Source organism: Symphalangus syndactylus, chromosome 20 (assembly GCF_028878055.3).
Source record: "Symphalangus syndactylus isolate Jambi chromosome 20, NHGRI_mSymSyn1-v2.1_pri, whole genome shotgun sequence".
NCBI classification, from domain to species: Eukaryota; Metazoa; Chordata; class Mammalia; order Primates; family Hylobatidae; genus Symphalangus; species Symphalangus syndactylus.
In genome coordinates, this window is record NC_072442.2 from 26,736,425 (window position 1) to 26,762,722 (window position 26,298).

At 41.4% G+C, this 26,298-nt stretch overlaps 1 protein-coding gene across 1 annotated transcript in view; it reads right to left on the minus strand.

Annotated features, from left to right (window-relative positions):
• Nucleotides 1–26,298, minus strand: part of LOC129469891 (uncharacterized) — a 78,562-nt gene that overhangs the window by 47,022 nt on the left and 5,242 nt on the right. The window contains 8 exon segments of the mRNA XM_063628664.1: nucleotides 476–587; nucleotides 4,937–4,993; nucleotides 6,047–6,189; nucleotides 13,347–13,566; nucleotides 15,140–15,274; nucleotides 17,427–17,566; nucleotides 22,340–22,417; nucleotides 25,964–26,073. Of these exon segments, the coding sequence (XP_063484734.1) occupies nucleotides 476–587; nucleotides 4,937–4,993; nucleotides 6,047–6,189; nucleotides 13,347–13,566; nucleotides 15,140–15,274; nucleotides 17,427–17,546 (787 nt within the window). The 5' untranslated portion in view covers nucleotides 17,547–17,566; nucleotides 22,340–22,417; nucleotides 25,964–26,073.

Genomic DNA, 26,298 nt, shown 5'->3' on the forward strand with positions numbered 1-26,298 from the left:
CATACTGTTGACACTGAAGTAATCACACTGAAGACACTTATTCCTTGTTTTAGGAATAACTGGAACCAGCAGTTCTCAGCAAAGAAGATAATGTTTAACCTAAAGATCAACCAAAATGAGAACGAGGTACTGAGACAGGTTCAGACAGACTGCTCAACAGATACTTGCTTAGGAGCCTATAGGTTTAAGAAAGGAAGAGACACAAAGTAAGCAAAGGCATAAGCCAGTTTCCCAGTTTTCAAGAGTCCCTGTCCTCATAGTTTCCATTCTGGAGAGACAATTTGTTTACTCTCCCAACTATTATGATTCTCGCCACTAGTGGGAGAAAAACAGAAGTAACAAAAACTCAAGCCAGTTTCTCTGGAAAAGGAAGCTTTAGTTAGGGTTAAGGCAGCTCAAGAGGATCAGAGCTGAATCAGAGACACTCGTCACAGATGGGTAACGATTCACTTCTAAATGCAGTTTTCACCGTAACTTGCTGAAAGTGCAAACGTGAGGACTTTTTGAATCAGGTCAGGCAAGAGAGTAGCGCCAAGGACTCTTTCGATTCGGTTTTTCTCTTCTTGCATATCTGCTTGTTTATGAAGCTACAGGAAAAAAGATAAAGATAGGAATAGTTAACTCTCCCTTGGATGTTCTGCATATGATTATATGCTTTCTTCCCCAGTAAGGTAAAACTTAAGTTCTATATTCTCACTAGGTAAGAATGGCAGGGCATTATATTAACGAAAGAGAATACTTTTCAAGATGCTTTGGGCCAGGTGCGGTGGTTTACACCTGTAATCCCAGCACTTTGGGAGGCCGAGGCGGATGGATCACCTGAGGTCAAGAGTTCGAGATCAGCCTGGCCAACAGGGTGAAACCCCGTTTCTACTAAAAATACAAAAAAAAAAAAAAATTAGCCAGGTGTGGTGGTGCCCACCTGTAATCCCAGCTACTTGGGAGGCCGAGGCAGGAGAATCGCTTGAACCTGGGAGGTTGCAGTGAGCTGAGATCGTGCCACTGCACTCCAGCCTGGGCAAGAGAGCGAGACTCCGTCTCAAAAAAAAAAAGAAAAAAATATGCTTTGGCACTAAATTTGTCATCTGCTGTTACAGTAAGTAAATCACTAGATGTAAATGCTACCAGATGAACAGCCTGTCATTAGTTCAGAACAGTTTAACATCAAGATCTAAGAGGTAAAATCTATCATAGCCAAATTCTTTACATTATTGATATCTGGCTAATGTTCTGTGTTAGAAGAACAAACTAATCATTAGTAATCTTATACCAAATCATCAAATTAATTTATAATAGTGAAAAATTGAAAATGAATACTGTAATTACTTATAAAAATGCATTATTGAAAGTTATATTTTAAAAATATCTCATAAACATGTTCTTGTATTTAAGTGAAGAAAGTAGATGAAGCAGAATGATCCTAAATTAAAAAAAAAATATATATATATATATATATATATATGGCTGGGCGCAGTGGTTCATGCCTGCAATCCTAGCACTTTGGAAGGCTGAGGTGGAGGTTGCAGTGAGCCCATATCGTACCACTGCACTCCAGTCTGGACAACAGAGCAAGACTGTGTTTCCAAAAAAAAGGGGTGGGGGAGAACCCCTGGAAATACATCAAAATGGTAGTATTAATTAATGATGGTTTCTGATCAGTGGGATTATGCATCTTCACACTTTTTAACTGCAAAAGCAGCACATACTGAATGCAGAATATCTGAAAGACAGAGAAGCATAAAGAAAAAAATAAAATTACTACTATATGTACATTATCAAATCTGGAAAGAGAGTATGTTATACATGCTGTTTTTGCTACCTGCTTTTTAAACTATAGGTAAGTTTTATTTTCCTCTTTATACTTTTCTAGTCTCTAAATCTTCCATAGTATATGTATATATAAAATCTTTTTTTCATAATCAGAAACAAAATGTTGTAATTCTTAAAAATTAGAACTATAAATGTATAAGAGCTATGTCTCCAAGACTCTTTTGATCTTTTCTACCCCTTAAGATTTAACACTGACCAGAGTGTCTGGAGACCTCATCAAAGCTCTCAGTTTCCTCTTCCTTTCGACACTTTTTTTTTTTTCAGTAAACAATTTTAATTTATAAGAAGCAGAGATAGGGTCTCGCTATGTTGACCAGGCTGGTCTCCCTATTTTTTTTTTTTTTTTTTTTTTTGAGATACAGTCTCGCTCTGTTGCCCATGCTGGAGTGCAATGGTGTTAGCTCACTACAACCATGCCTAGCTAATTTTTCTATTTTTAGTAGAGCCGGAGTTTCTCCATGTTGCCCAGGCTGGTCTCGAACTCCTGGCCTCAAGTGATCCTCCCATCACTTGTAATCCCAAAGGGCTGGGATTACAGGCATGAACCACCATGCCTGACCCCTTTGGACTCTGAGCAGCAGTGCAGTAAAATAGATAGGACCTTGGGAGATCTGGGTTCTAGTCCCAGTTTTGCCTCTAACTAGCTGTATGATCTTGACTAAGTCCTTCATCCCTCTGGGTCTCAGTTTCCCCATGTGTAAAATGAGATGGGTGGACAGATAATTTCTAAGGCCCTTTTCAGCTCCAATATTCAAGGTCTGAACCTCTGGCTTTCAGGAAGCATTTTCCTCCAAAGAGAACCTGTTATTTTAGTCCACTAGATGGCACTCTAACACCACATTTCAAATATACTATGAATTAATGTTTTTTAACCCTGCCACATTATTCCCAAATTAGCATCATAAGACAACCTTCTTCATCTCTTACCAAATGGCTTCTTGAAGAACCATGATTCCACCTTCATTAGAGCTATTTCCATAGTGAAGCTGATTATCGTGAACTCCCTTGGGTTAAATAAGTGCAAACTCTTAATAAACACACATACTTGTGGAAAATCTTAAAAGTGCCATGACATGAAAATGTCAATGTATCTGCCATGAAATTTTCAGAATCCCTATTTTTTTCCATATCATCATGGACTAGATGAAAAAAAATCAAATATCCCATTTCATACATATCATTTATAGTATATAGGTTCACAGAATATTAAGACTGAGAAGGGACCTTAATGTTCAGGTGGAAGGTAAACCCAAATTTAACTTTTTTTAGGGTCTTTTTTAAGATAGGGTCTTGCTCTGTCACCCAGGCTGGAGTGCAGTGGCACAATCATAGCTCACTGCAGCCTTGAACTCCTGGGCTCAAGCGCTCCTCCTGCCTCAGCCTCCTGAGAAGCTGGAACTACAGGTGCATGCCACCATGCCCAGCTCTCCCAAATATAACTTTTATATTCTTAGAAAGCAGGCCAGGCATGGTGGCGCATGCCTATAATCCCAGCACTTTGGGAGGCCGAGGCGGGCGGATCACAAGGTCAGGAGTTCGAGGCCTGCCTGGCCAATATGGTGAAACCCCGTCTCTACTAAAAATGCAAAAATTAGCTGGGTGTGGTGGCAGGTGCCTGTAGTCCCAGCTACTTGGGAGGCTGAGGCAGGAGAATCACGTGAACCCGGGAGGCAGAGGTTGCAGTGAGCCAAGATCGTGCCACTACACTCCAGCCTGGGTGACAGAGTAAGACTCTGTCTCAAAAAAAAAAAAAAAAAAAAAAAAGAAAGTAAACCTATTACAACAGGAGTAAAGCAGTACATTTTGAGAAACTTTCTTAAAGTTTCTATTTTCAGACATCCTAATCATTTTTCAGAGGATTTGTTTAAAACCAAAATATCAGAATTTAGATCTGCAATTATGATCATTAGAGCTATTTCTACAGTGAAGCTGATTATCATGAACCCCCTTGAAGTCAGAAGAGCGTTGTTAATCCATGAAAGGTAGAGACAGTAGAGCACATTCCACTCCTGTCCTAAGCGTGGATCTTTTAACGAATGGGTTTTTAGGCACATTTTGCACATTTTATTTAATGATTAAAAAGTAGATTTGGCTTCCTCCACCTCTAATGTAGCCAGTGCACTCAAGCCATTTCCTTATAGACCGGAACTGTATGAATAGGGACTGGAGATAGCAGTTGCTTCACAGTACTACTATTGATTGAAAGTTTCAAACATTGCTGCCATTATGAGGACATGGAAAGTTTTATCTATATTTTATCTAAGTCAGAGCTTAATTATATGCCAATTACCCTGGGAAAACTAGAGAGACTATGAAGGCAGGTGAATTAATTTCGTCTATTAATAAAGGACCCTGCCATAGCTCAAATGCTTGAGACACTTGATCATCATCTGTCTATCCCTTTTCTAAGCACAAAAACAAACCTTCTAAGCACAGAACCTAAGCACAGAAACAAACGTTTTGCTTAAAATGGGCAGAACCCCAAGTAAGTTTACACTGAAGATAAAATTTAAAGAAAGTGACTTGTTAATCAAAACAAACATTTATTTCAGTGTTAAAATTTCAGCTGGGCACAGTAGCTCATGCCTGTAATCCCAGCACTTTGGGAGGCTGAGGTGGGTGTATCACTTGACCCCAGGAGTTTGAGACCAACCTGGGCATGGTGAAACCTTGTCTCTACAAAAAACACAAAAATTAGCTGGGTGCGGTTATCACACTCCTATAATTCCAGCTACTTGGAAGGCTGACGCAGGAGGATCACTTGAGCCTGGGAGGTTGATGCTGCAGTGATCCATGATTATGTCACTTTAGCCTAGGTGACAGAGTGAGACCTTGTCTCAAAAAAAAAAAAAAAAAGATTTCAGATGCATAAAGTGAGTAAAAAAAGGTGGGGAAAAGTAAGATGTCTTTGGCATCATACTGATAATACTGATATAATAACATATATGGATAGACATATAATTCTCTCACAGTTTTAAAATACTTGCATGTCTACAATATGCATCTTTCTTTTCTAGGACTTTTTTTTTTTTAACCATTTAGAGGTGTACTGTGTGTCTATCCAAGTTCAAAAGCAGGAAATGGGAGCCTTCTCAAATATACTTACTTTTAACATAATGTCTAAAGTAGTGCCATCACCATGCTTCAAAACAGTCAGATAGACCTACAAGAGAATACAGAGACAAAAAATAAGTCATTTGATTAAATGTACCTTGTTTCAAGTATTCTAATACTAAGAAAAGACAGAAAGCAAGTAAACAATATTGTAAATGTTGGCCGGCTGCGGTGACTCACGCCTGTAATCCCTGCACTTTGGGAGGCCGAGGCAGGCGGATCACTGGAGGTCAGCAGTTCCAGGCCAGCCTGGTCAACATGGCGAAACCCTGTCTCTACTAAAAATACAAAAATTAGCTGGGCGTGGTAGCAGGTGCCTGTAATCCCAGCTACTCAGGAGGCTGAGGCACGGAGAACTGCTTGAACCCAGGAGGGGGGGACTACAGTGAGCCGAGATCACACCACTGCACTCCAGCCTAGGTAACAGAGTGAGACTCCATCTCAAAAAAAAAAAAAAAAGTAAATATTATAAATGTGGATATTACAAATTGTAGTTAAGGAGCTAGCAGTGCCTGTGAGCAACCACAAAGGTAAATGGCATGTTGTACCAGCAGAGCACAGCAGCTTTCAGGGGAATGTGCACAGCTAATCACCTTTCAGCACTGCAACACTGACTGAGAAACTTTAAACAAATAAGAAGAGGACTATAAACCACTTAAATAGTATATATTAAAATAGAGGTAGATGTGGTTTCTGGGTCAGTTCTTAGGTCAGTTTTGGCTATTAAAAAAAGTACCAGGCTGGGCATGGTAGCTCACGCCTGTAATCCCAGCACTTTGGGAGGCCAAGGCAGGTGGGTCACCTGAGGTCAGGAGTTCCAGACCAGCCTGGCCAACATGGCGAAACCTCATCTCTAATGAAAATACAAAAATTAGCTGGGTGTGGTGGCAGCGCCTGTAATCCCAGCTAGCCAGGAGGCTGAGGCAGGAGAATCACTGGAACTCAGGGGACAGAGGCTGCAATGAGCCGAGATCACGCCACTGTACTCCAGCCTGGGCGACAGAGCAAGACTCCGTCTCAAAAAAAAAAAAAACAAAAGTTCCGTGCTTCACAAAATGATGTAGTTACCTATAAGTCAAGGGAATTTATCATGAAAACCTACAGGACTCCTCAGATCAGCGGAGAGAATCTGTTTTCCTTCCACGTGGTCCTTAAACCGACGACGGGCTTCTTCTAACGTTGCCTTATGTCCTGCTTTTCCTAGTTTTCCTAGAACCAAGCCCCTCAGGAGTGCATCGAGATGACCTGATTTGAGAAGTAAAAGAGACATAAGACTACTTAAAAAGCCTATTTTTGTAAGTTTGCCATCTGGATATCTTATAATTGTGCTATACCAATTCTATGGTCTTGAACAAACACACTCAATTAACTTAATACCTGAGAGAATACTTGTTTTACATTTATCAAATCATAAGAGTGATATGCTAAACAGATTAGACAAGCAAATAAACTTGCTGACTTTATCTACAGTCACGAATGCCAACTATCTGAATTTACTAAATGTTTACTCAGTCCAGTTAACTACTCTGCTAAGGATTATGTGTGAAAAGAACAGGCTTACATCATGCAGTTTTGACCCAAGGTTCAAAGAAAGATCACATATGGAACTAGTATGCTCTATGTATAATAAATTGAAATCTTAGATTTTAAAAATCAAAATCTGATGGGTCCATTCCTCCAAGACACACAAATAGCCAATAAGCACATAAAAAGATGTTTAACATAATTAATCATTAGGAAAATGCAAATCAAAACCACAATGAGATACCAATTCATACCCACTATGATGGCTATAATAAAAAAGATAATAGCAAGTGTTGGCAAGGATGTGGAGAAATTGAAACCCTCGGCCGGGCGGGGTGGCTCACGAGGTCAGGAGATCGAGACCATCCTGGCTAATATGGTGAAACCCCGTCTCTACTAAAAAACACAAAAAATTAGCCAGGCATGGTGGCACGCGCCTGTAATCCCAGCTACTCGGGAGGCTGAGGCAGGAGAATGGCGTGAACCCGGGAGGCGGAGCTTGCAGTGAGCCGAGACGGTGCCACTGCACTCCAGCCTGGGCGACAGAGCGAGAATCCGTCTCAAAAAAAAAAAAAAAAGAAATTGAAACCCTCAAACACTGCTGGTGGGAACACAGTATGGTGAAGCCACTTAGAAAATCAGTCTGGCAGTCCCTCAAAAGGTTAAACGTACAGTTATGGCCAGGCACAGCAGCTCATGCCTATAATCCCAGCACTTTGGGATGCCAAGGCAAGAGGATTGCTTGAGCCCAGGAGTTCAAGACCAGCCTGAGCAACACAGCAAGATCCTGTTTCTACAAAAAACTTAATAATTAACCAAGCATGGTAGCATATGTCTGTAGGCCCAGTTACACAGGAGGCTGGGGAGGGAGGATCACTTGAGCCCAGGAGGTTGAAGCTGCGGTGAGCTATGATCACACCACTGTACTCCAGCCTGGGCACAGAGCAAGACCTTGTCTTTTTTTTTTTTTTTTGAGATGTGGTCTCACTCTGTTGCCCAAGCTGGAGTGCAGTGGCATGACCTCAGCTCACTGCAGCCTCCGCCTCCCAGGTTCAAGCAATTCTCCACCTCAGTCTTCTGAGTAGCTGGGAATACAGGGTTGCGCCACCACGCCCGGCTAATTTTTGCATTTTTAGTAGAGACAGGGTTTCGCCATGTTGGCCAGGCTGGTCTCGAACTCCTGACCTCAGGTGATCCACCTGCCTTGGCCTCCCAAAGTGTTGGGATTACAAGCCTGGGCCACTGCCACCCAGCCGACCCTGTCTCTTAAAAAAACAAAAGGACGGGCGCGGTGGCTCACGCCTGTAATCTCAGCACTTTAGGAGGCTGAGGCAGGCGGATCATGGGGTCAGGAGATCGAGACCATCCTGGCCAACATGGCGAAACCCTGTCTCTACTAAATACAAAAAATTAGCCAGGTGTAGTGGCATGGACCTGTAATCCCAGCTACTCAGAAGGCTGAGGCAGGGGAATCACTTGAACCCGGGAGGCGGAGGTTGCAGTGAGCTGAGATCATGCCCACCGCACTCCAGCCTGGAGACAGAGTGAGACTCCATCTCAAAAACAAAACAAAACAAAACAAAAAACAGAGTCGTCATATGACTCAGCAATTTCACTCTTAGGTATCTCGAAAATAAATGAAAGCACGTCTGCACAAAAACTTGTATACAAATGTGCATAACAGAATTCATAATAGCCGAAAACTGGAGCCCTCTTATAAAAGAGACCCGGGGGTCCGGGTGTGGTGGTTCACGCCTGTAATCCCAGCACTTTGGGAGGCTGAGGCAGGAGGATCACGAGGTCAAGAGCTCGAGACCAACCTGGCCAACATGGTGAAACCCCATCTCTACTAATAATACAAAAATTAGCTGGGCCTGGTGGCCTGCACCTGTAGCTCCAGCTATTGGGGAGGCTGAGGCAGGAGAATTGCCTGAACCCAGGAGGCGGAGGTTGCAGTGAGCCGAGATCACACCACTGCATTCCAACCTGGCAACAGAGTGAGACTCCGTTACCAAAAAAAAAAAATAAAAGGAAGGACTGATACATGCTACAACATAGATGAACCTTGAAAATATTATGCTAAGTGAAAGAAGCAGATATAAAAGGCCAAGTATTTTATGATTCTATGTATATGAAATGTTCAGAATAGGTAAATCCATGAAATAGAAAGTAAATTTGTGGTTGCCAGGAAATGGAGAGTGACTGCCAGTGGATACAAGGCTTTTTTTTTGCGGGGGGTGGGGGACTGAGAGTGGGGACGGTGAAGAAATTGTTCTGGAAATATGGAGGTGATAGTTGCACAATCTTGTGAACATACTAACAAATACTGAATTGTATACTTTAAAAAGGTGAATTTTATGGTATGTGAATTATATCTCAAAAAAAGTTAACATCCAGGAAACAAATGATTGAGAAAAAAACAGTTAACAGCACACAAATCTGATGAACTGCAGCAGTACAATGGACAAATAAAATGTAGTATATTCATATGATGAAATACTACTCAGCAATAAAAAGCAATGAACAACCCAGATTATCTCAGAAACATTATGCTTAGTGAGAGAGGCCAGGTATAAGAACAGAACACACATTATATGATCCTATGTATATAAAATAGAAGAGATAAATATTAATCTAGGTGAAAGAAATCAGAATGGCATGTGCCTGTGTGGGGTAGGCAGGGGAGGCTCAAGTAGCAGCGATCAATTAGGAAGCAGCCCAAGCAGCTTTCTGGGTGATGGAAATGTGGTATGTGTTTGCCAAAAGTCATGAACTGTAACATCTAGATTATTCATTTTGCTATATTTAAATCATAATTTAACCAAAAATAATTTTAAGAAAACCATCACAGATCAATAGATAACTACACATTATTGTGATGATTCTTACAAGAAGTAATTTATAATTCTGGCTCTAGTACTAACACTCTGTGTGATGCAAGGTAACATTTTATTATTTTGCCATGTTTCATTCTCCCATCTGTATAGCTAGGAAATTGAAGGCACTTTCCCTATATTGTAAAGATGGTTTTGAAGTCAAAAAGTGTCACATTATCATCATGAAAGAAAAGTGCAACATCCATTAATTTACATGCATCTGTGTCCATGTACTCCTATCCTGTCACTATTCATCTGTGCTCCTATCTAAAACCAACTCCTAAACTTCGCACTGGATCTCAACTCCTCTTGATTATTCAGCTGTCCTCTTGATTATTCAGCAATAATCCCTCTCTCTCACAAAACATGAATTTTTCCATTATTACTGCATATGTTGAAATAGTTGCAGAAAATGTAATATAAAATCTCCCAACTTAAAAATTCCTTCCTTTACCCCACCTCTCTCTTGTCTACCCCTTTTCTCTGATCTTCTCAGCAAAACTCCTTTAAAAAGTTGTCTAAGTGTGTTGTCTCCATTTCCTCTCCTCCTATTCTAAAGAACCTGCTCCAAAAGTGGAGAATTCATTATTGTTCCCCACTACTCCACAAAACTTGTTAAATGTAATATTGAATTAGCCTTCATCATTCTGTTTGACTTAGTGTGGTAGCATCTGACGCAGCTGATCACATTCCCTCTGCCTTCATCTACTGTTTCTTTTCATCTGCTGTTTATTTAAATTCTGGGATACCCCCTCTCTCTCCTGGCTCTCCTTCTACCTCACTGGCCAGTCTGTCTCTTTTGCTGATTCTTCCTCTTCCACACAATCTCTAAATCCTGAACCCAGACCTCTTTTTTCCACTTACACTCAGTCACTGGTTGATCTCATCCAGTTTTGTTTTGTTTTTTAAAGACATGAGGTCTCACTATGTTGCCCATGCTGGGCTTGAACTCCAGGACTCAACCAATTCACCTGTCTCAGCCTCCTGAGTAGCTGGATTACAGGTGTGAGCCACGTGCGTGACATGATTCCCACCCCCTCACTTTTTTTTTTTTTTTTTGAGACGGAGTCTCGCTCTGTTGCCCAGGCTGGAGTGCAATGGCGTGATCTCGGCTCACTGCAACCTCTGCCTCCCAGTTCAAGTGAGTTTCCTGCCTCAGCCTCCTGAGTAGCTGGAACTACAGGCGTGTGCCACCACGCCCAGCTAATTTTATATTTTTAGTAGAGCTGGGGTTTCACCATGTTGGCCAGGCTTGTCTCAGACTCCTGACCTCAGGTGTTCCACCCACCTCAACCTCCCAAAGTGCTGGGATTACAGGTGTGAGCTACCACGCCTGGCCCAATTCCCTTTTACACCCAAATATGCTTCTATGCCAGGCACAGTGGCTCATGGCTGCAATCCCAGCACTTTGGGATGCTGAGGCGGGAGAATTTCTGGAGTCTAGGAGTTCAAGACCAGCCTAGGCAACATAGTGAAATCCTGTCTCTATAAAACAAAACAAAACAAAACAAAAACATAGCTGGGTATGGTGCATGCCTGTAGTCCCAAATACTCAGGAGGCTGAGGTGGGAGGATAGCTTGAACCCAGAATTCGAGGCTGCAGTGAGCTATGACTGCACCACTGCACTCCAGCCTCGGCAACAGAGCAAGACTCTGTATCTTTCAAAGAAAAAAATATTTCTACAGCAGTCTTGCCTATCCCTGTACATGGCAACTTCATTCTTCCAGTTCTGCAGGCCAAAATTTGATGACACTTCTCTTTCTTTCCACCACACAGTCCATCCTTCACCAAATAGTTTCAGTTCCACCTTTGAAATATACACAGACTTTACCACCTGTAAGTTCTAGTTGCAACCAGCATCTCAATTGGATTGCTAAAATAGCCTTCTGAATGGTCTCCCCGCCTCCTCCCGTCTTCTTTTAGTCTGTTCTTCAGAAAGCCAAGTAAATCAAATCAAGTTCCCCTGCCCCAAACTCTCTAATTAGCGTGTCATATCACTAAATGTGAAAGTCAAAAAACTCCTCACTGTAGCAAACAGGTTCTATAGGATCAGAAAGGTCTCCCATTGCCCTCTCCCACTCATTCCTGTCCTGAACTCAGCAGCTTTCTTGTTATTCCTCGAATACCCTAAGCATGCTCCCATCTCAGGTCTTTTGTACTTGCTGTTTCCTCTGAACCACTTTTCTTCTAGGTATCCTCATAACTCTCTCCATGTCTCAGTTTATGCTCAGTATCACCTTATTAGAGACAGTTTCCCCAAACACTCTCTAGAAAATAGTGGCCCAGCACTCCTTATTATCCGACGACTTTATTTTTCTTTTTTCTTTTTTGACACAGAGTCTTGCCCTGTCACCCAGGCTGGAGTGCAGTGGTCCCATCTCAGCTCACTGCAACCTCTGCCTCCTGGGTTCAAGCAATTCTCTGCCTCAGCCTCCCGAGTAGCTGAGATTAGAGGCACCCGCCACCACGCCTGGCTAATTTTTGCATTTTTAATAGAGACAGGGTTTCACCATCTTGGCCAGGCTGGTCTTGAACTCTTGACCTTGTGATCCACCCGCCTCAGCCTCCCAAAGTGCTGGGATTACAGGCGTGAGCCACCACCCCTGGCAACTTTATTTTTCTTAATGATACTTCCTGCCACCTAGACCATTATACATTTAATTATTTGCTATGTCTCCCATTAGAATGTAAGCCATATAAGGCAATATTTGGGTTGCTGCTGTATCACCAGCTCTTAGAATAGTATATGGCATTTACTAGCAACATAAATATTTGTTGAATCAATGAAGAAAAGACATAGAAGCTGGGACCAGCTGTAGTGGCTCATGCCTGTAATACAGCACTTTGGGCAGCCGAGACGGGCAGATCGCTTGAGGCCCAGAGTTCAAGACCAGCCGGGCCAACATGGCGAAACCTTGTCTCTACTAAAAATACAAAAATTAGCCAGTCGTGGTGGTATGCTATTTGGGAGGCTGAGGCAGGAGAATCGCTTGAACCCGAGAGGCAGAGGTTGCAGTGAGCCGAGATGGCGCCATTGCGTTCCAGCCTGGGTGACAAGAGCGAAATTCCATCTCAAAAAAAAACAAAAAAGACAAGACCTAGAGCTCTAGGTATTGCTACTATTTTTATTACAAAAGACTTCTGGATCAAGACTGGTCAGGAGGAAACACCACCTTTAGTTATTAGCAGATGATAAAAAATAATGATATGTAAAACCTTTAATCATTCCCAATTTTTAAATGAGAGCAAAAAGAGTAAATATATGTTTATAGAAATAATCACAGAGCAGAGAACACATGTAGAAAGCAAATAATTTCCTTAATTAAAAAAGCTGACCCCTGTGTCTCTCAGCACCTTTACAAGTTATACATAAAGGTGCCTGGTATTTATGGTAATAATAAATAAAACTTGGGAGGCTGAGGCTAGCGGATCACCTGAGGTCAGGGTTCGAGACCAGCCTGACCAGCATGGTGAAACCACATCTCTACTATAAATATAAAAGTAGCCAGGCGTGGTGGCACATGCCTGTAATCCCAGCTACTCGGGAGGCTAAGGCAGGAGAATCACTTGAACCCGGCAGGCGGAGGTTGCGGTGAGCCGAGATCGCACCATTGCACTCCAGCCTAGGCAACAAGAGTGAAACTCCGTCTCAAAAAAATAAAATAAAATAAATAAATAAATAAATAAATAAAACAAAACAACCTGAAATTCCTTTAGCTTTTCTTGACTAAAAATAGGCCTCTGGAATTCTGCAAAAGACTTTTATTTCCACCATGTGCACAAATTATATTTAGCATCGAACACACATAACCACTACTGTTTCTGTGTTGTCGACTCATGTAACTTCACCAGTAGACTTAAAAGACTCAAGTCTTAATTTCTGGCTTGCTGAATATACAGTAATATCCAGTAGATACAAAGATGATATTAATTATATTGTTAACCACATAAAAAAGTACCAACTTCTGCCTAATTCTTTCTCCATTTAGTATATCCATTACCTTCTCCAGGTTTGGGATCCCAGCCCAGTCTCTCCCCTATAGGTGAAAAGACATCTTTCACAAACTCCTGGATTTCCTCATAGAAGTCTGTGTGGGACAAGAGAGTTGAGAGAATCCCCAGGTTACAGCTCAGGTCGCTCCATACAGTATACTCGGGCTCATTCACAAAAGCCTCCATGACTTTTAGAACCTCTACAGTGCTAATGATTCCAGCTCGAGCCTGGGATAGGAAAAAACATAAATTAACCTAGTCTTCAAACAAAACCAAAAAACATAAGCATGCATTTTTGGCATTATCTACTGCTAGCAATTTCTTTGGTTTAAGGAAATGGGACTGTATAAGCTCAGAACACTGTTAGAATAAAAATCCTATTCAGATAACATTCCTTTTTTACTCCTTTGTTATTTTTTTCTCTCTTTTTACAGAAAAATTAGAATGAATTATTTGCTATTTATACAAGAACTACTTTTAAAAATTACACTAAAAGTCCCAACAATTTGAGAACAACAACAAACCAGTTAACTTCTATTTCTACTCAGCTTCTGGGGACTTGGCTTTGTTACTGTTTAGAAATTTTTCATACTTTCAGAAAAATTGCAAAAATAGTTTGAGCTTTGGTTTTTGACAGACACTTTCAAAGCCAGACCTGCAAACTGTGTCAACTTAAGCCTCTCCTTTACTCATTTCTAAAAGAACATAAACTAGAAGGCACTACAAATTCAAAGTCCTTTCAGAACTAACAGAGTTAGGAAAAAGAACTTCTGTTATAGCAAACAACTGCACAAACAGCTCACTCTCCTGGGACAGGTCTCTCTCAGCAATTAGATCAGCAGATGTGAGGTTTTGTGCATCAGTGCTAATCTGTGTTTATACAAAGGCGGAATCCAAAACCAGTGACTGCAGGGGGAGGGAAAATTTCCAGTCCAATTTAAAGGAATACTAGGAGGAATACGACAATTTTATCATAAAGACATCTGGAAATTACCTAACCTATGCGGAAGTCATAAAGAAAATAATACTAATTGCTGCTTTAAATCCTTTCTGGAAGAAAGCCAAATATAAATATAATTCTAAAGCTAATGGGATATAATTTGAAATAAGAACACGATGCTTAAAAATTCTGGCTTTCCCAGCAAAGTACAACCACTATTTAGAAAAACATAAAATCGGCCGGGCACGGTGGCTCACGCCTGTAATCCCAGCACTTTGGGAGGCCGAGCTGGGCGGATCATGAAGTCAGGAGATGGAGACCATCCTGGCTACCATGGTGAAACTCCGTCTCTACCAAAAAATACGAAAAATTAGCCGGGCATGGTGGCAGGCGCCTGTAGTCCCAGCTACTCAGGAGGCTGAGGCAGGAGAATGGCGTGAACCTGGGAGGCAGAGCTTGCAGTGAGCCAAGATTGCGTCACTGCACTCCAGCCTGGGTGACAGAGCAAGACTCCGTCTCAAAAAAAAAAAAAAAAAAAAAAAAAAAATCACTCTGACTTAATTATTTTAAAAACCTATCAAGGCTCATATTTATTTCTACTGAAAAGAAAGGAATTTTTTGCCTTACAAAGGATAGTTTAATTAAGAGTTTCAGAAAGCTGGCTTAGGAGTAGTGAAATGGGATTTAAATTATATAGCCTCAATCCTGTCATATTAAAAATAGTCATTTGCTCTAGTCCCAAAGGTGTTTTTAACCATCAAGAAGACCCCTATTCTTCTAATTATGTTTCAGACACTCCAGGAAAAATAAAGTCTTTTAATCAGCAAAATCCATCATATTACTTAAGTCACAGATGCTCACCAAGGAGAAGAGGTCATTCTGTAATCCAAGTCGATCCACAGAGGGCAGAGAAAGGTCACGAATGCCTGGTAATAAACTTTCCAGCATGGCAGAGCTGTACTGGGTCCGATAAAACCCAACTGTTCCTAAGTTTAACTGCAAAGATATCCAGTAAGTACTATTAAACAGCTCCATTAATTTTTTAAATCAACCTTTTGTATGTTTAAAAGGAGTTCTGGTTTTAGATATATCTGGATGAAAAACAATTAAGACCATCTATGCCAACTAATGGATTAAAACAAGATAGAATGAATGCACAGACAAAAGAAAAGGGAAACTTGAAATTGTGGGGGCCAAAGTGAGGGACAGTAGAAAGAACACGGAAGGGACAAAATAATGTGGGTAAGTTTCTATTTCTAACCTCAATTTTAGGTTTACAGAAAATACTTAATATATATGAAAACACCTGGACAGTAGAATCTCTAAGAAAGCTTAGGCCTTTACAAACATTGATCTTATAAGCACAGAGACTGAACGGACTAACAATTTTCAGATCCCAATTTTAAAGAATTACATGGACCTAAAAGGCAATTTCATAAGATTTTTGGCGTGAGATAATTACTGACTGCATTATTCTTTTTTTTTTTTTTTTTTGAGATGGAGTCTCGCTCTGTCACCCAGGCTGGAGGGGAGTGGCATGATCTCAGCTCACTGCAACTTCCACCTCCCAGGTTCAAGTGATTCTGCTGCCTCACCCTCCCAAGCAGCTGGGATTACAGGCACCCGCCACCACACCCAGCTAATTTTGTATTTTTAGGAGAGACAGGGTTTCACCATGTTGGCCAGGCTGGTCTCGAACTCCTGACCTCAGGTGATCCGCCACGCCTCAGACTCCCTGGGATTACAGGCATGAGCCACTGCACCTGGCAACTGCATTATTCTCTATGGGCTATTTACCAATAGCCAAAAAATATTTTTGAGAACATTTATATTCAAAATAGTTAAATGGCAAAACAGTAAGATATAAATATTTTACTATTTATATGTAAATATTTTTAAGACCACCCCTACAATTTTAACTCAACTATCACTTTATTGATTCCCTTTATTTATCCTAATCAAAATTGTAGTGTACGTAACTTTTTTCTCATTTATAAGAAATTTTTCATATTGCTACAACATAATCTTCCAGATAATTTTAAATGGTAATATTCCAGTGAGTATATTTTAAATATATATTTAAAAAAGTAAAACAATGCCAGGCATGGTGGCTCATGGCTATAATCCTAGCTACTCTGGAGCCTGAGGTGGGAGGATCGCATGAGCCTAGGAGTTTGAATCCAGCCTAAGCAACATAGTGAGAACCCCAACTCGAAAAAAAAAAAAAGTTGATAAACAGGAACACGGCTTTTTTTTTTTTTTTTTTTTTTTTCCAGATGGAGTCTCACCCTGTCACCCAGGCTGGAGTGCAATGGCGCGATCTCGGCTCACTGCAACCTCTGCCTCCTGGGTTCAAGCGATTCTCCTGCCTCAGCCTCCTGAGTAGCTAGGATTACAGGTGCACGCCATCACGACTAATTTTTTTTTCATATCTTTAGTAGAGACAGGGTTTCACCATGTTGGTGGGACTGTTCTTGAACTCCTGACCTTGTGATCTGCCTGCCTCAGCCTCCCAAAGTGCTGGGATTACTCCCAAAGTGCTACCGTGGCGCCCGGCGGGCTTTCTTTTTTAAAAAGCACAAATGTCTGATAAAATGTGTAATTCCTATTAGGAACATACAATTAAGAGTTTGTAGTAAATACTTTCATTATGAAAGGCACAGAGTACAGAATAATGAAAAATAATTCTTACCTACTGGTATTTTTGTGAAATGGTTTTGAAATACCAGCTAAGGAATTTTACATTTCAGTGACACGAACTGATTATTATCTATGTCTGCTCTCACTAGATTACAGCAGTACACATATGGTGACAACACATCATTGAAGTTAACCTTTCATTACAATAACAGGGGAGTTTGAAGGTGTGAGACTACAAATATTTTGGTTCATATAAGCTTACACTCAATCTACTTTTTTTTTTCTTCTCCTCCTTAGTCCTATGCCTTTGGATCTGCTTCTCTACCACTACCTTCCCTAACATAAGGACAAATGTCTGGACAATACTATATGAAAATTCGTCCTAAATCTCACAAAGAAAAGTTTAGGTTTTTTTTTTCTTTGAAACTACTAAACTGAAGCAGAATTTAAAGCCGGCCATAAAATGTATAAGTGAGAGAAATCTGTTTAGGTAAGATTCCGAACTCACCTTCACCCATTGGTCTGGTTTGACATTTTTCAAAAGCACATTCATCTCTGGCCTGTCCATTAGAATTTTTAGTTTGGCCTGGTTGGGGTCTTCACTAGTAGAGATTGTGATAGGGACCATCCACTGGGGACAATCTTCACCTAAGCAAGAGAAGAACAAACAAATTTTGCACTGGGACAAACAGAAGGTAACGTGGAGAGAGGAGTGGTGGTGTTCTAACCAGGAGCCTAAGCCTAACTGTTAAGTCAATAGTTCATTCTTAGTGGTACATGAACTCTTCCAGATAACCTGAATAGTATCAGTGCAAAGGAAGGGATAATTTATGAACAAAATCACATGTTGTCTAAAAAAAGAAAGCAGTTAACTCACTTGTAGAATCACAAATGCAATGACTTAAACTTAATTATCATTTTCCCCTTACAGAGCAAAGACAGCAATTTTACTGTTAAATTAAAATATACATATACATATATATATATATATATATATATGTATTTTTTTTGGAGACAGAGTTTTGCTCTGTCGCCCAGGCTGGAGTGTGGTGGCGGGATCTCAGCTCACTGCAACCTCCACCTCCCGGGTTCAAGAGGTTCTTGTGCCTCAGCTTCCTGAGTAGCTGGGACTACAGGTGTGTGCCACCATACCCAAAAATACACAATTTTTTTTTTGTACTTTATTAGTAGAGATGGGGTTTTGCCATATTGGCCAGGCTGGTCTCGAACTCCTGGCCTCAAGGGATCCACCCGCCTTGGCCTCCCAAAGTGCTGGGATTACAGGTATGAGCCACTGCACCTAGCCTTCATATATCATTTAAAAACAAATTCTAAGGTGCAGTCCTTAACAGGTATACACACTGCTGAAATATCGAAGGGTTAATTTTTATTGTTGTGATAGACAGGATACAACCTGGAAGCTGTTATGTTCCGTCACAGAGGAGTCATATCTATAAGCCAAAGGTTTTGTAAGGCAGAAACACTGTCTTATATATCAGACAGCAAAACAGATTTGGCATTAAGATGCCAAACAAAAAAAGAGTCCTTGCCCAGTACATTCATGGAAATGGAGCTACTTTAATAAATTACATAGCTTTAGGCCGGGCGCGGTGGCTCACGCTTGTAATCCCAGCACTTTGGGAGGCCGAGGCGGGCAGATCACGAGGTCAGGTGATCGAGACCACGGTGAAACCCCGTCTCTACTAAAAATACAAAAAAAAATTAGCCGGGCGTAGTGGCGGGCGCCTGCAGTCCCAGCTACTCGGAGAGGCTGAGGCAGGAGAATGGCGTGAACCCAGGAGGCGGAGCTTGCAGTGAGCTGAGATTGCGCCACTGCACTCCAGCCTGGGCGGCAGAGCGAGGCTCCGTCTCCAAAAAAAATACATAAATAAAATAAATAAATAAATTACATAGCTTTATGCTACCAGGTTAAACCACAAAGTAAAATTTCTCCGATACTGGGATACTGCAAGTTTTAATGTTGCCTCTATTGCTCACAGAGTATTAGAAAAGCCTGTCAGTACTACAATGTAGATTACAGGTAAGAGGCAGAAAACGGCAACTGTGACACGTACAGATTTATTTGGGTAATAAAACTGTCATCTGACTTGTTAGATATTTTTTTCCCCCAGACAGGGTCTCGCCGTGACACCCAGGCTAGAATGCAATGGCACGATCATGGCTCACTGCAGCCTCGATCTCATGGGCTCAAGAGATTCTCCAACTCAGGCTCCCAAGTAGCAGGGACTGCAGATGCATGCCACCATGCCAAGCTAATTTTATTCATTTTTTCGAGATGAGGTTTTGCCATGTTGCCCAGGCTGGTCTCGAACCCCTGGACTCAAGCAATCTGCCCACCTTGGCCTCCCAATGTACTGGGACTACAGGTGTGAACCACTTTGCCCAGCTTTGTTAGATATATTCATTAAAAGAGTAATTCTATGGCTGGGCACAGTGACTCACACCTGTAATACCAACACTTTGGGAGGCTGAGGCGGGCAGATCTCGAGGTCAGGAGTTCAAGACCAGCCTGGGCAACATGGTGAAAGCCTGTCTCTACTAAAGATACAAAAAATTAGCCGAGCATGGTGGCATGTTCCTGTTAATCCCAGCCACTTGGGAGGCTGAGGCAGGAGAACTGCTTGAACCCAGGAGGCGGAGGTTGCAGTGAGTCGAGATCACGTCATTGCACTCTAGCCTAGGTGACAGGGCAAGACTCAGTCTCAAAAAAAAAAAAAAAGTAATTCTAGGCTGGGCGTGGTGGCTCACGCCTATAATCCCAGCACTTTGGGAGAAGGCCAAGGCAGGCGGATCACCAGAGGTCAGGAGTTCGAGACCAGCCTGGCCAACGTGGCAAAACCCTGTCTCTATTAAAAATACAAAAATGAGCTGGGCGGTGTGGCATGAGCCTGTAATCCCAGCTACTCAGGAGGCTGAGGCAGGAGAATCGCTTGAACCTGGGAGGCGGAGGTTGTAGTGAGCCGAAGTTGTACCACTGCGCTCCAGACTCCAGCCAGGGCGACAAAGCGAGACATGAGTAGCTGTCTCACAAAAAAAAAAAAAAAAAAAATCAGGCCAGGCACGGTGGCTCACGCCTGTAATCTCAGCACTTTGGGAGGCCGAGGCGGATGGATCATGAGGTCAGGAGTTCAAGATCAGCCTGGCCAAGATGGTGAAACCCCATCTCTACTAAAAATACAAAAATTAGCTGGGCGTGGTGGTGGGCACCTGTACTCCCAGCTACTCAGGAGGCTGAGACAGAGAATCGCTTGAACCTGGGAGGCAGAGGTTGCAGTGAGCTGAGATCGTGCCACTGAACCCCAGCCTGAATGACAGAGCGAGACTGTGTCTCAAAACAAAACAAAACAAAACAAAAAAAGACTAATTCTAACTGCTAAGGAAGGTTAAGGGCAGAAGGACATACGTCTTAACTGAGTTGAATGTATCAGATTTTTAGTGGGTGGAACATGACAAGGCATTGATGATTCTCATATATACCTCCCTTTTGTTGAGAACTGTTGTTTTAAAGGAAGCAAGAAAGGTATAGATAAACACTTTACTTCTTGATTTTTTCAACAAATCTCAATTTCCTGGGTAAAATTTTATGGGTAAAAATAATCTAATGACATATGGAAATATATGAAAATGGCAATTAAGAGCATAAATTCATGGAGTCCAACTATTTTGAATTCCCACTCTTTACCTTCTTAGATAGGTGACCTTGAGCAATTTAACTAACTTAGCTATGCTGCAGCATCCTCATCTGTAAAGTAGAAATAATGTGACCTACCTTATAAGGAAGCTGAGAGTATAAAATAAGAGCCAGTTATAGTACTTAGCACAATGACTGGTACATAATAAATCTAAATAATCACTGGACTTTACTCACTTATTTACTTACTATGCCCAAGCATTAAAAAAAAGAATTACCTACTCCCCCCACCTACCCCTCACCCCTGACACACACAGTAAGTCCTCTTTCAGGAGATTAAGGCTAGAGACATCACTTCCTGGGTATTACTAGCTTTCTTCATTCATCATAGCCTCCAATAACACACAGAAACATGGAATTTCAAAAAGTAAGAAAGTGACTAAATACTACAAATACCTTGTGAATCTTTTTTATTTCCTGAATTTTTTTCTTATTTTTATTTTGAGACAAGGTCTCACTCTATCACCCAGGCTGGAGTGTAGTGCCACAATCACGGCTCACTGCAGCCTTGAACTCCTGGGCTCCAGTAATCTGCTTCCCTCAGCCTCCCAAATACCTAGGACTACAGGTGTGCACCACTATGCCCAGCTAAGTTTCCTATTTTTTTTTTTTTTTTTTTGAGACAGAGTTTCACTCTTGTTTCCCAGGCTGGAGTGCAATGGCTCAATCCTGACTCACTGCAACCTCTGCCTCCTGGGTTCAAGCGATTCTCCCTCAGCCTCCCGAGTAGCTGGGATTACAGGCATGCGCCACCACACCTGGCTAATTTTGTATTTTTAATAGAGACAGGGTTTCACCATGTTGGCCAGGCTGGTCTTGAACTCCTGACCTCGGATGATCCGCCCACCTCGGCCTCCCAAAGTGTGGGATGACAGGTGTGAGCCACTGCGCCTGCGCCTGGCCTTTTTTTTTTTTTTTTTAAGAGACGGGGTTTTGCCATTTTGCCCCGCCTGCTCTCAGCCCCTAAATTTATTTTTATTTTTATCTTTTTACTTATTTATTTTGAGACAGAGTCTTGCTCCGTTGCCCAGGCTGGAGTGCAGTGGTGTAACCTCAGCTCACTGCAACCTCTGCCTCCCAGGTTCAAGAGATTCTCCTGCCTCAGCCTCCTGAGTAGCTGGGACTACAGGTGCCGGCCACCATGCCTGGCTGTTTTGTATTTTTAGTAGAGACACGGTTTCACCATGTTGGCCAGGCTGGTCACCCTGACCTCCAGTGATCCGCCCGCCTCGCCTCCCAAAGTGCTGGAATTACAGGCATAAGCCACTGTGCCTGGCCCTGAATTTCATTTTTTGTTCTATTTTTATCTTCTTGCTTTTATTAAATTATATTAAAACTTAAAAATTTTCAACCGGGCACGGTGGCTCACGCCTGTAGTCCCAGCACTTTGGGAAGCTGAGGTGGGTGGATCACTTCAGGTCAGGAGTTCAAGACCAGCCTGACCAACATGGTGAAACCCTGTCTCTACTAAAATACAAAAATTACCCAGGCGTGGTGGCAGACGCCTGTAATCCCAGCCACTAGGGAGGCTGAGGCAGGAGAATTGCTTGAACCCAGGAGGTGGAGGTTGCAGTGAGCCAAGATCACGCTATGGCACTCCAGCCTGGCGACAGAGTGAGACTCCTCAAAAAAAAAAGAAAAATTTCCTATTAGTTGGAATACTACTCGTATTAGTTAATATCCAAATTCATCCATCATATCCCACTTACAGCCATTTACTTAACAACATATGATCCGCCGGCACAGAACTTCTTTTGGGACAACCTCAATAATCTGTCATCTTCTACCTAAAGAAGCAAAACAAAGGCTATAATAGTACAGACACCATTTGGGGTTTTTGTTTTTGTTTTTGAAAAGGAGGGAGACAACATTTCTGTGACAAATGCTGGAACGAGCACAACCAAATGTCTCATGAGTATACAAAATGCAATTGTGATGAAGACGGTAATAATAAAGAGAAAAGTCCAAATAACTAAAAAGCCAGAGGCAACAATGGTAAGCACATATGTTTACAAAATACTTCAACAATATGCAGTCATTTGTGTCATTTAGTAGTCACCACATCCTGGATTTCAAGTAACACAAGATAAAACAGACTTAAGATCACCTAAATCAAATGTAAAATTGGGCTAATGAGCTTCACGGATAAACTTACTGCAAGAAATAGAATTGAAAAACTAAGAAAAAATTTAAGTGAGAAAGCAATGGCCACTTTGATGCCATAGGGAAACTATTAATGAACGTTAACAGTAGATATTAATTATATATATAATCAGTTATATATCACACAGATTTCCCTGAGAAAGTTGAAAGCTTTTACATTGATTCAGAATTAGAGCAAAAATATTTAAATTTGGGGAATGTAAAGTGAGAAACAGATCATAATCAAGATATGTTACACAGCTCTCCTATTCCTAAAAGAATTAAGAGCAACAGACAGGCCTTTAATTTCATTAATATATTTTTAATTTAGTTTTAGTTTTTTCAGAGACAGGGTCTCACTATAATATTGCCCAGGATGATCTCGAACTCCTAGGTTCAAGCAATCCTCCTGCCTCAGCCTCCTAAAGTGCTAGGATTATAAGTTTGAGCCACTGCACCAGGCCATTGGCCTTTTATTACAATGCAAAATGGAGGATGAGTTTGGCTGTGCCTGTAGACAAGAAAGAAAACAAAGAAAGCAAGACCTTGAAAGCCCTTGGATGGAAAGAGTTTCAGTAACGCTGAGAAGTGTGGCATTACTGTTCTCTGTTCTAACTGAAACTGTTATTTCTTAAAAGTGTGTTCTGCTTTAAGAAAAAAATTACGCGGCCGGGCGCGGTGGCTCACGCCTGTAATCCCAGCACTTTGGGAGGCCGAGGCGGGCGGATCACGAGGTCAGGAGATCGAGACCATCCTGGCTAACACGGTGAAACCCCGTCTCTACTAAAAATACAAAAAATTAGCCGGGCGAGGTGGCAGGCACCTGTAGTCCCAGCTACGCGGGAGGCTGAGGCAGGAGAATGGCATGAACCCCGGGGGGCGGAGCCTGCAGTGAGCCGAGATCACACCACTGCACTCCAGCCTGGGTGAAAGAGCGAGACTCCGTCTCAAAAAAAAAAAAAAGAAAAAAAAAGAAAAAAATTACGGCTTAATAATCTGCTTTATGTGTAATCATTAACATTTCAATAGTTTTGGGTTTGTTTTTTTGTTTTGGTAGAGGCAGCGTCTTGCCATGTTACCCAGGCTGGTCTCAAACTCCAGAACACAAGTGGGCCTCCCAAAGTGCTGGGATTACAAATGTGAGCCACTGTGCCTGGACAATTATTTGTTTGTTTTTTAATACATGGTCTTGCTCTGTTGCCCAGAATCAACTGCAGTGCTGCCATCACAGCTCACTGCAGCCTTAACACCTCCTGTGCTCAAGCGATCCTTCCAACTAAGCCTCCCAAGTAGCTGGGACTATAGGCACGTGCCACTATGCCCAGCTAGTTTTTCTTACTTTTAGTAGAGACGAGGTCTCACTATGTTGCCCAGGCTTGTCTTGAACTCCTGAGCTCAAGCAATCCTCCCACCTTGGCCTCCCAGTATTGTAAGTACAGGCGTGAGCCACTGTGCCTGGCCCAGCCAATAGTTCAGTAGTTTTGAGGGAATGAAATGCCCAGGTGAAAAGTAACAATAATTTTTGTATGTTAATATTCTTAAAAGAGTCAGTCTATATGCAGTGTCAACATCAAATTCAATTAGTGATCTCCTATAACAAGACTAGTCCCAAGTGCAGAAAAAAGACTGCAAAGAAATAGAATGGTCACAGTGGTAGGTCACTAAACTTACAGGTCTTCTTTTCCACCAAACATGATCAATTGCATTCCCTAAATTGCCCTTCCAAGTTATTGCAGCCAATCTAACTGAGAGGTCCTCCAGTGTGCACATTTTAGTGTAAAATCCAATCATGTTTAAAGTTAAGATTTGGCTCTGAAAGGGTATTCTGCAAGCTTACACATGAAAATGTTCCATGTAAATTTGGGAGCATTTTGAGAGTGCAAGAATTGGTTTAAATGTCACCTAGAATACAAAAGTGCAGAAAAGCAAATTTATAACTTAGATTGCCACATTGAAAAATTATTTGTAAAACATACTTAGCTTTGGCCGGCCGGGTGTGCAGTGGCTCACACCTGCATTCCCAGCACTTTTGGGAGGCAGGGGTGGAAGGATCACTTGAGCCCCGGGGTTCCAGACCAGGCTGGGCAATACAGTGGGACCTCGTCTCAATTTTTAAAAATATAAAAATAATAATAAAAAAATACTTAGCTTTGTGGACAATGTAGGACCACAAGAGAAAACACATATTAAAAAAGAACTATGAATCCACTTCCCTAAAAATGAACAGGAATTAATTCCCATGCAGCTCACAAAACTATGGCAAATAAATTGAAGAGAACAATTTCATTTAATGAAACTGAGTTAAGATCACTTTTTGGTAGGCATTAAAGGATGATGTGTAATTCTCAGTCTTTTTGAAGTATAACTCATACAGAAGCACTCCTCTCTGAATTCAGATAACAGTTCAATTAATGAATTGCAATCCTAATCAAAATCACACTGCCATCCAACCAACATTACAAACCTACTTTACACAATTGATATTATAAGTGGGTATGAAATTTTACCAAATGTTTTTTCTACATCTAATCAGTGACTATGCGCTATTTGCATTTGATTCTGTTAATGTAGTGATTATAAATCAATACATTGATTTTTTTTTTTTTGAGACGGAGTCTTGCTCTGTTGCCCAGGCTGGAGTGCAGTGGCACAATCTCAGCTCGCTGCAACTTCCGCCTCTCGGGTTCAAGCAATTCTCCTGCTTAAGTCTCCTGAGTAGCTGGGATTACAAGTGTGTGCCACCACACCCAGCTAATTTCTGTATTTTTAGTAGAGACAGGGTTTTACTACATTGGCCAGGCTGGTCTCAAACTCCCGACCTCAAGTGATCCACCCACCGTGGCCTCCCAAAGTGCTGGGATTACAGGTGTGAGCCACCACGCCCAGCCTAATTTTTAAAAAAATGTTAAACCAACCTTGCATTTCTAGAATAAACCATATTTGGTGGTTTTAGAATTATATCAAAATTTACAGTATTTTCCCTGGAGACAAGACAAGCAGGTAACATTTTGTTTTCTCTCTTAAGTATGTATAATTTTAATGATGCAAGCTGTAAAATTACTGATAAAAGAGTAACAGAGCTGGTTTAAATGTCACTAGAAAACTTAAAGTACAGAGAAGCAAACTTGATACACTGTACTGAATTTCATTTAATACAGTATCAGACAAATGGAAAGACTTTATATGTTTACCTGTTCAGCTTCCACATAAATGAGGGGAAATCCCATTTGTTTGCTCCAGGTATTCATCACAGCTGCTATAGGTTTACCACTAGCATTTTCTAAACTTTCCCAGAGATCCTCTAGAAGATAAACAATGATAATCTAAAACGTTTATATTTTTATTTTCCTAAACAAAAAAGAAATTTTATTTAAATTTTGACACTACACTGCTAATTCTTTGGTTCTTTCAGGTTCAGGAAACAGTGAGCCAAATTAACATTCCCCTCGCCACCCCTCTTCTGCAACTAAGTAAATTCTATCATAAAAATTGGTATTTTTTGAGATAGGGTCTTACTTCGTCACCC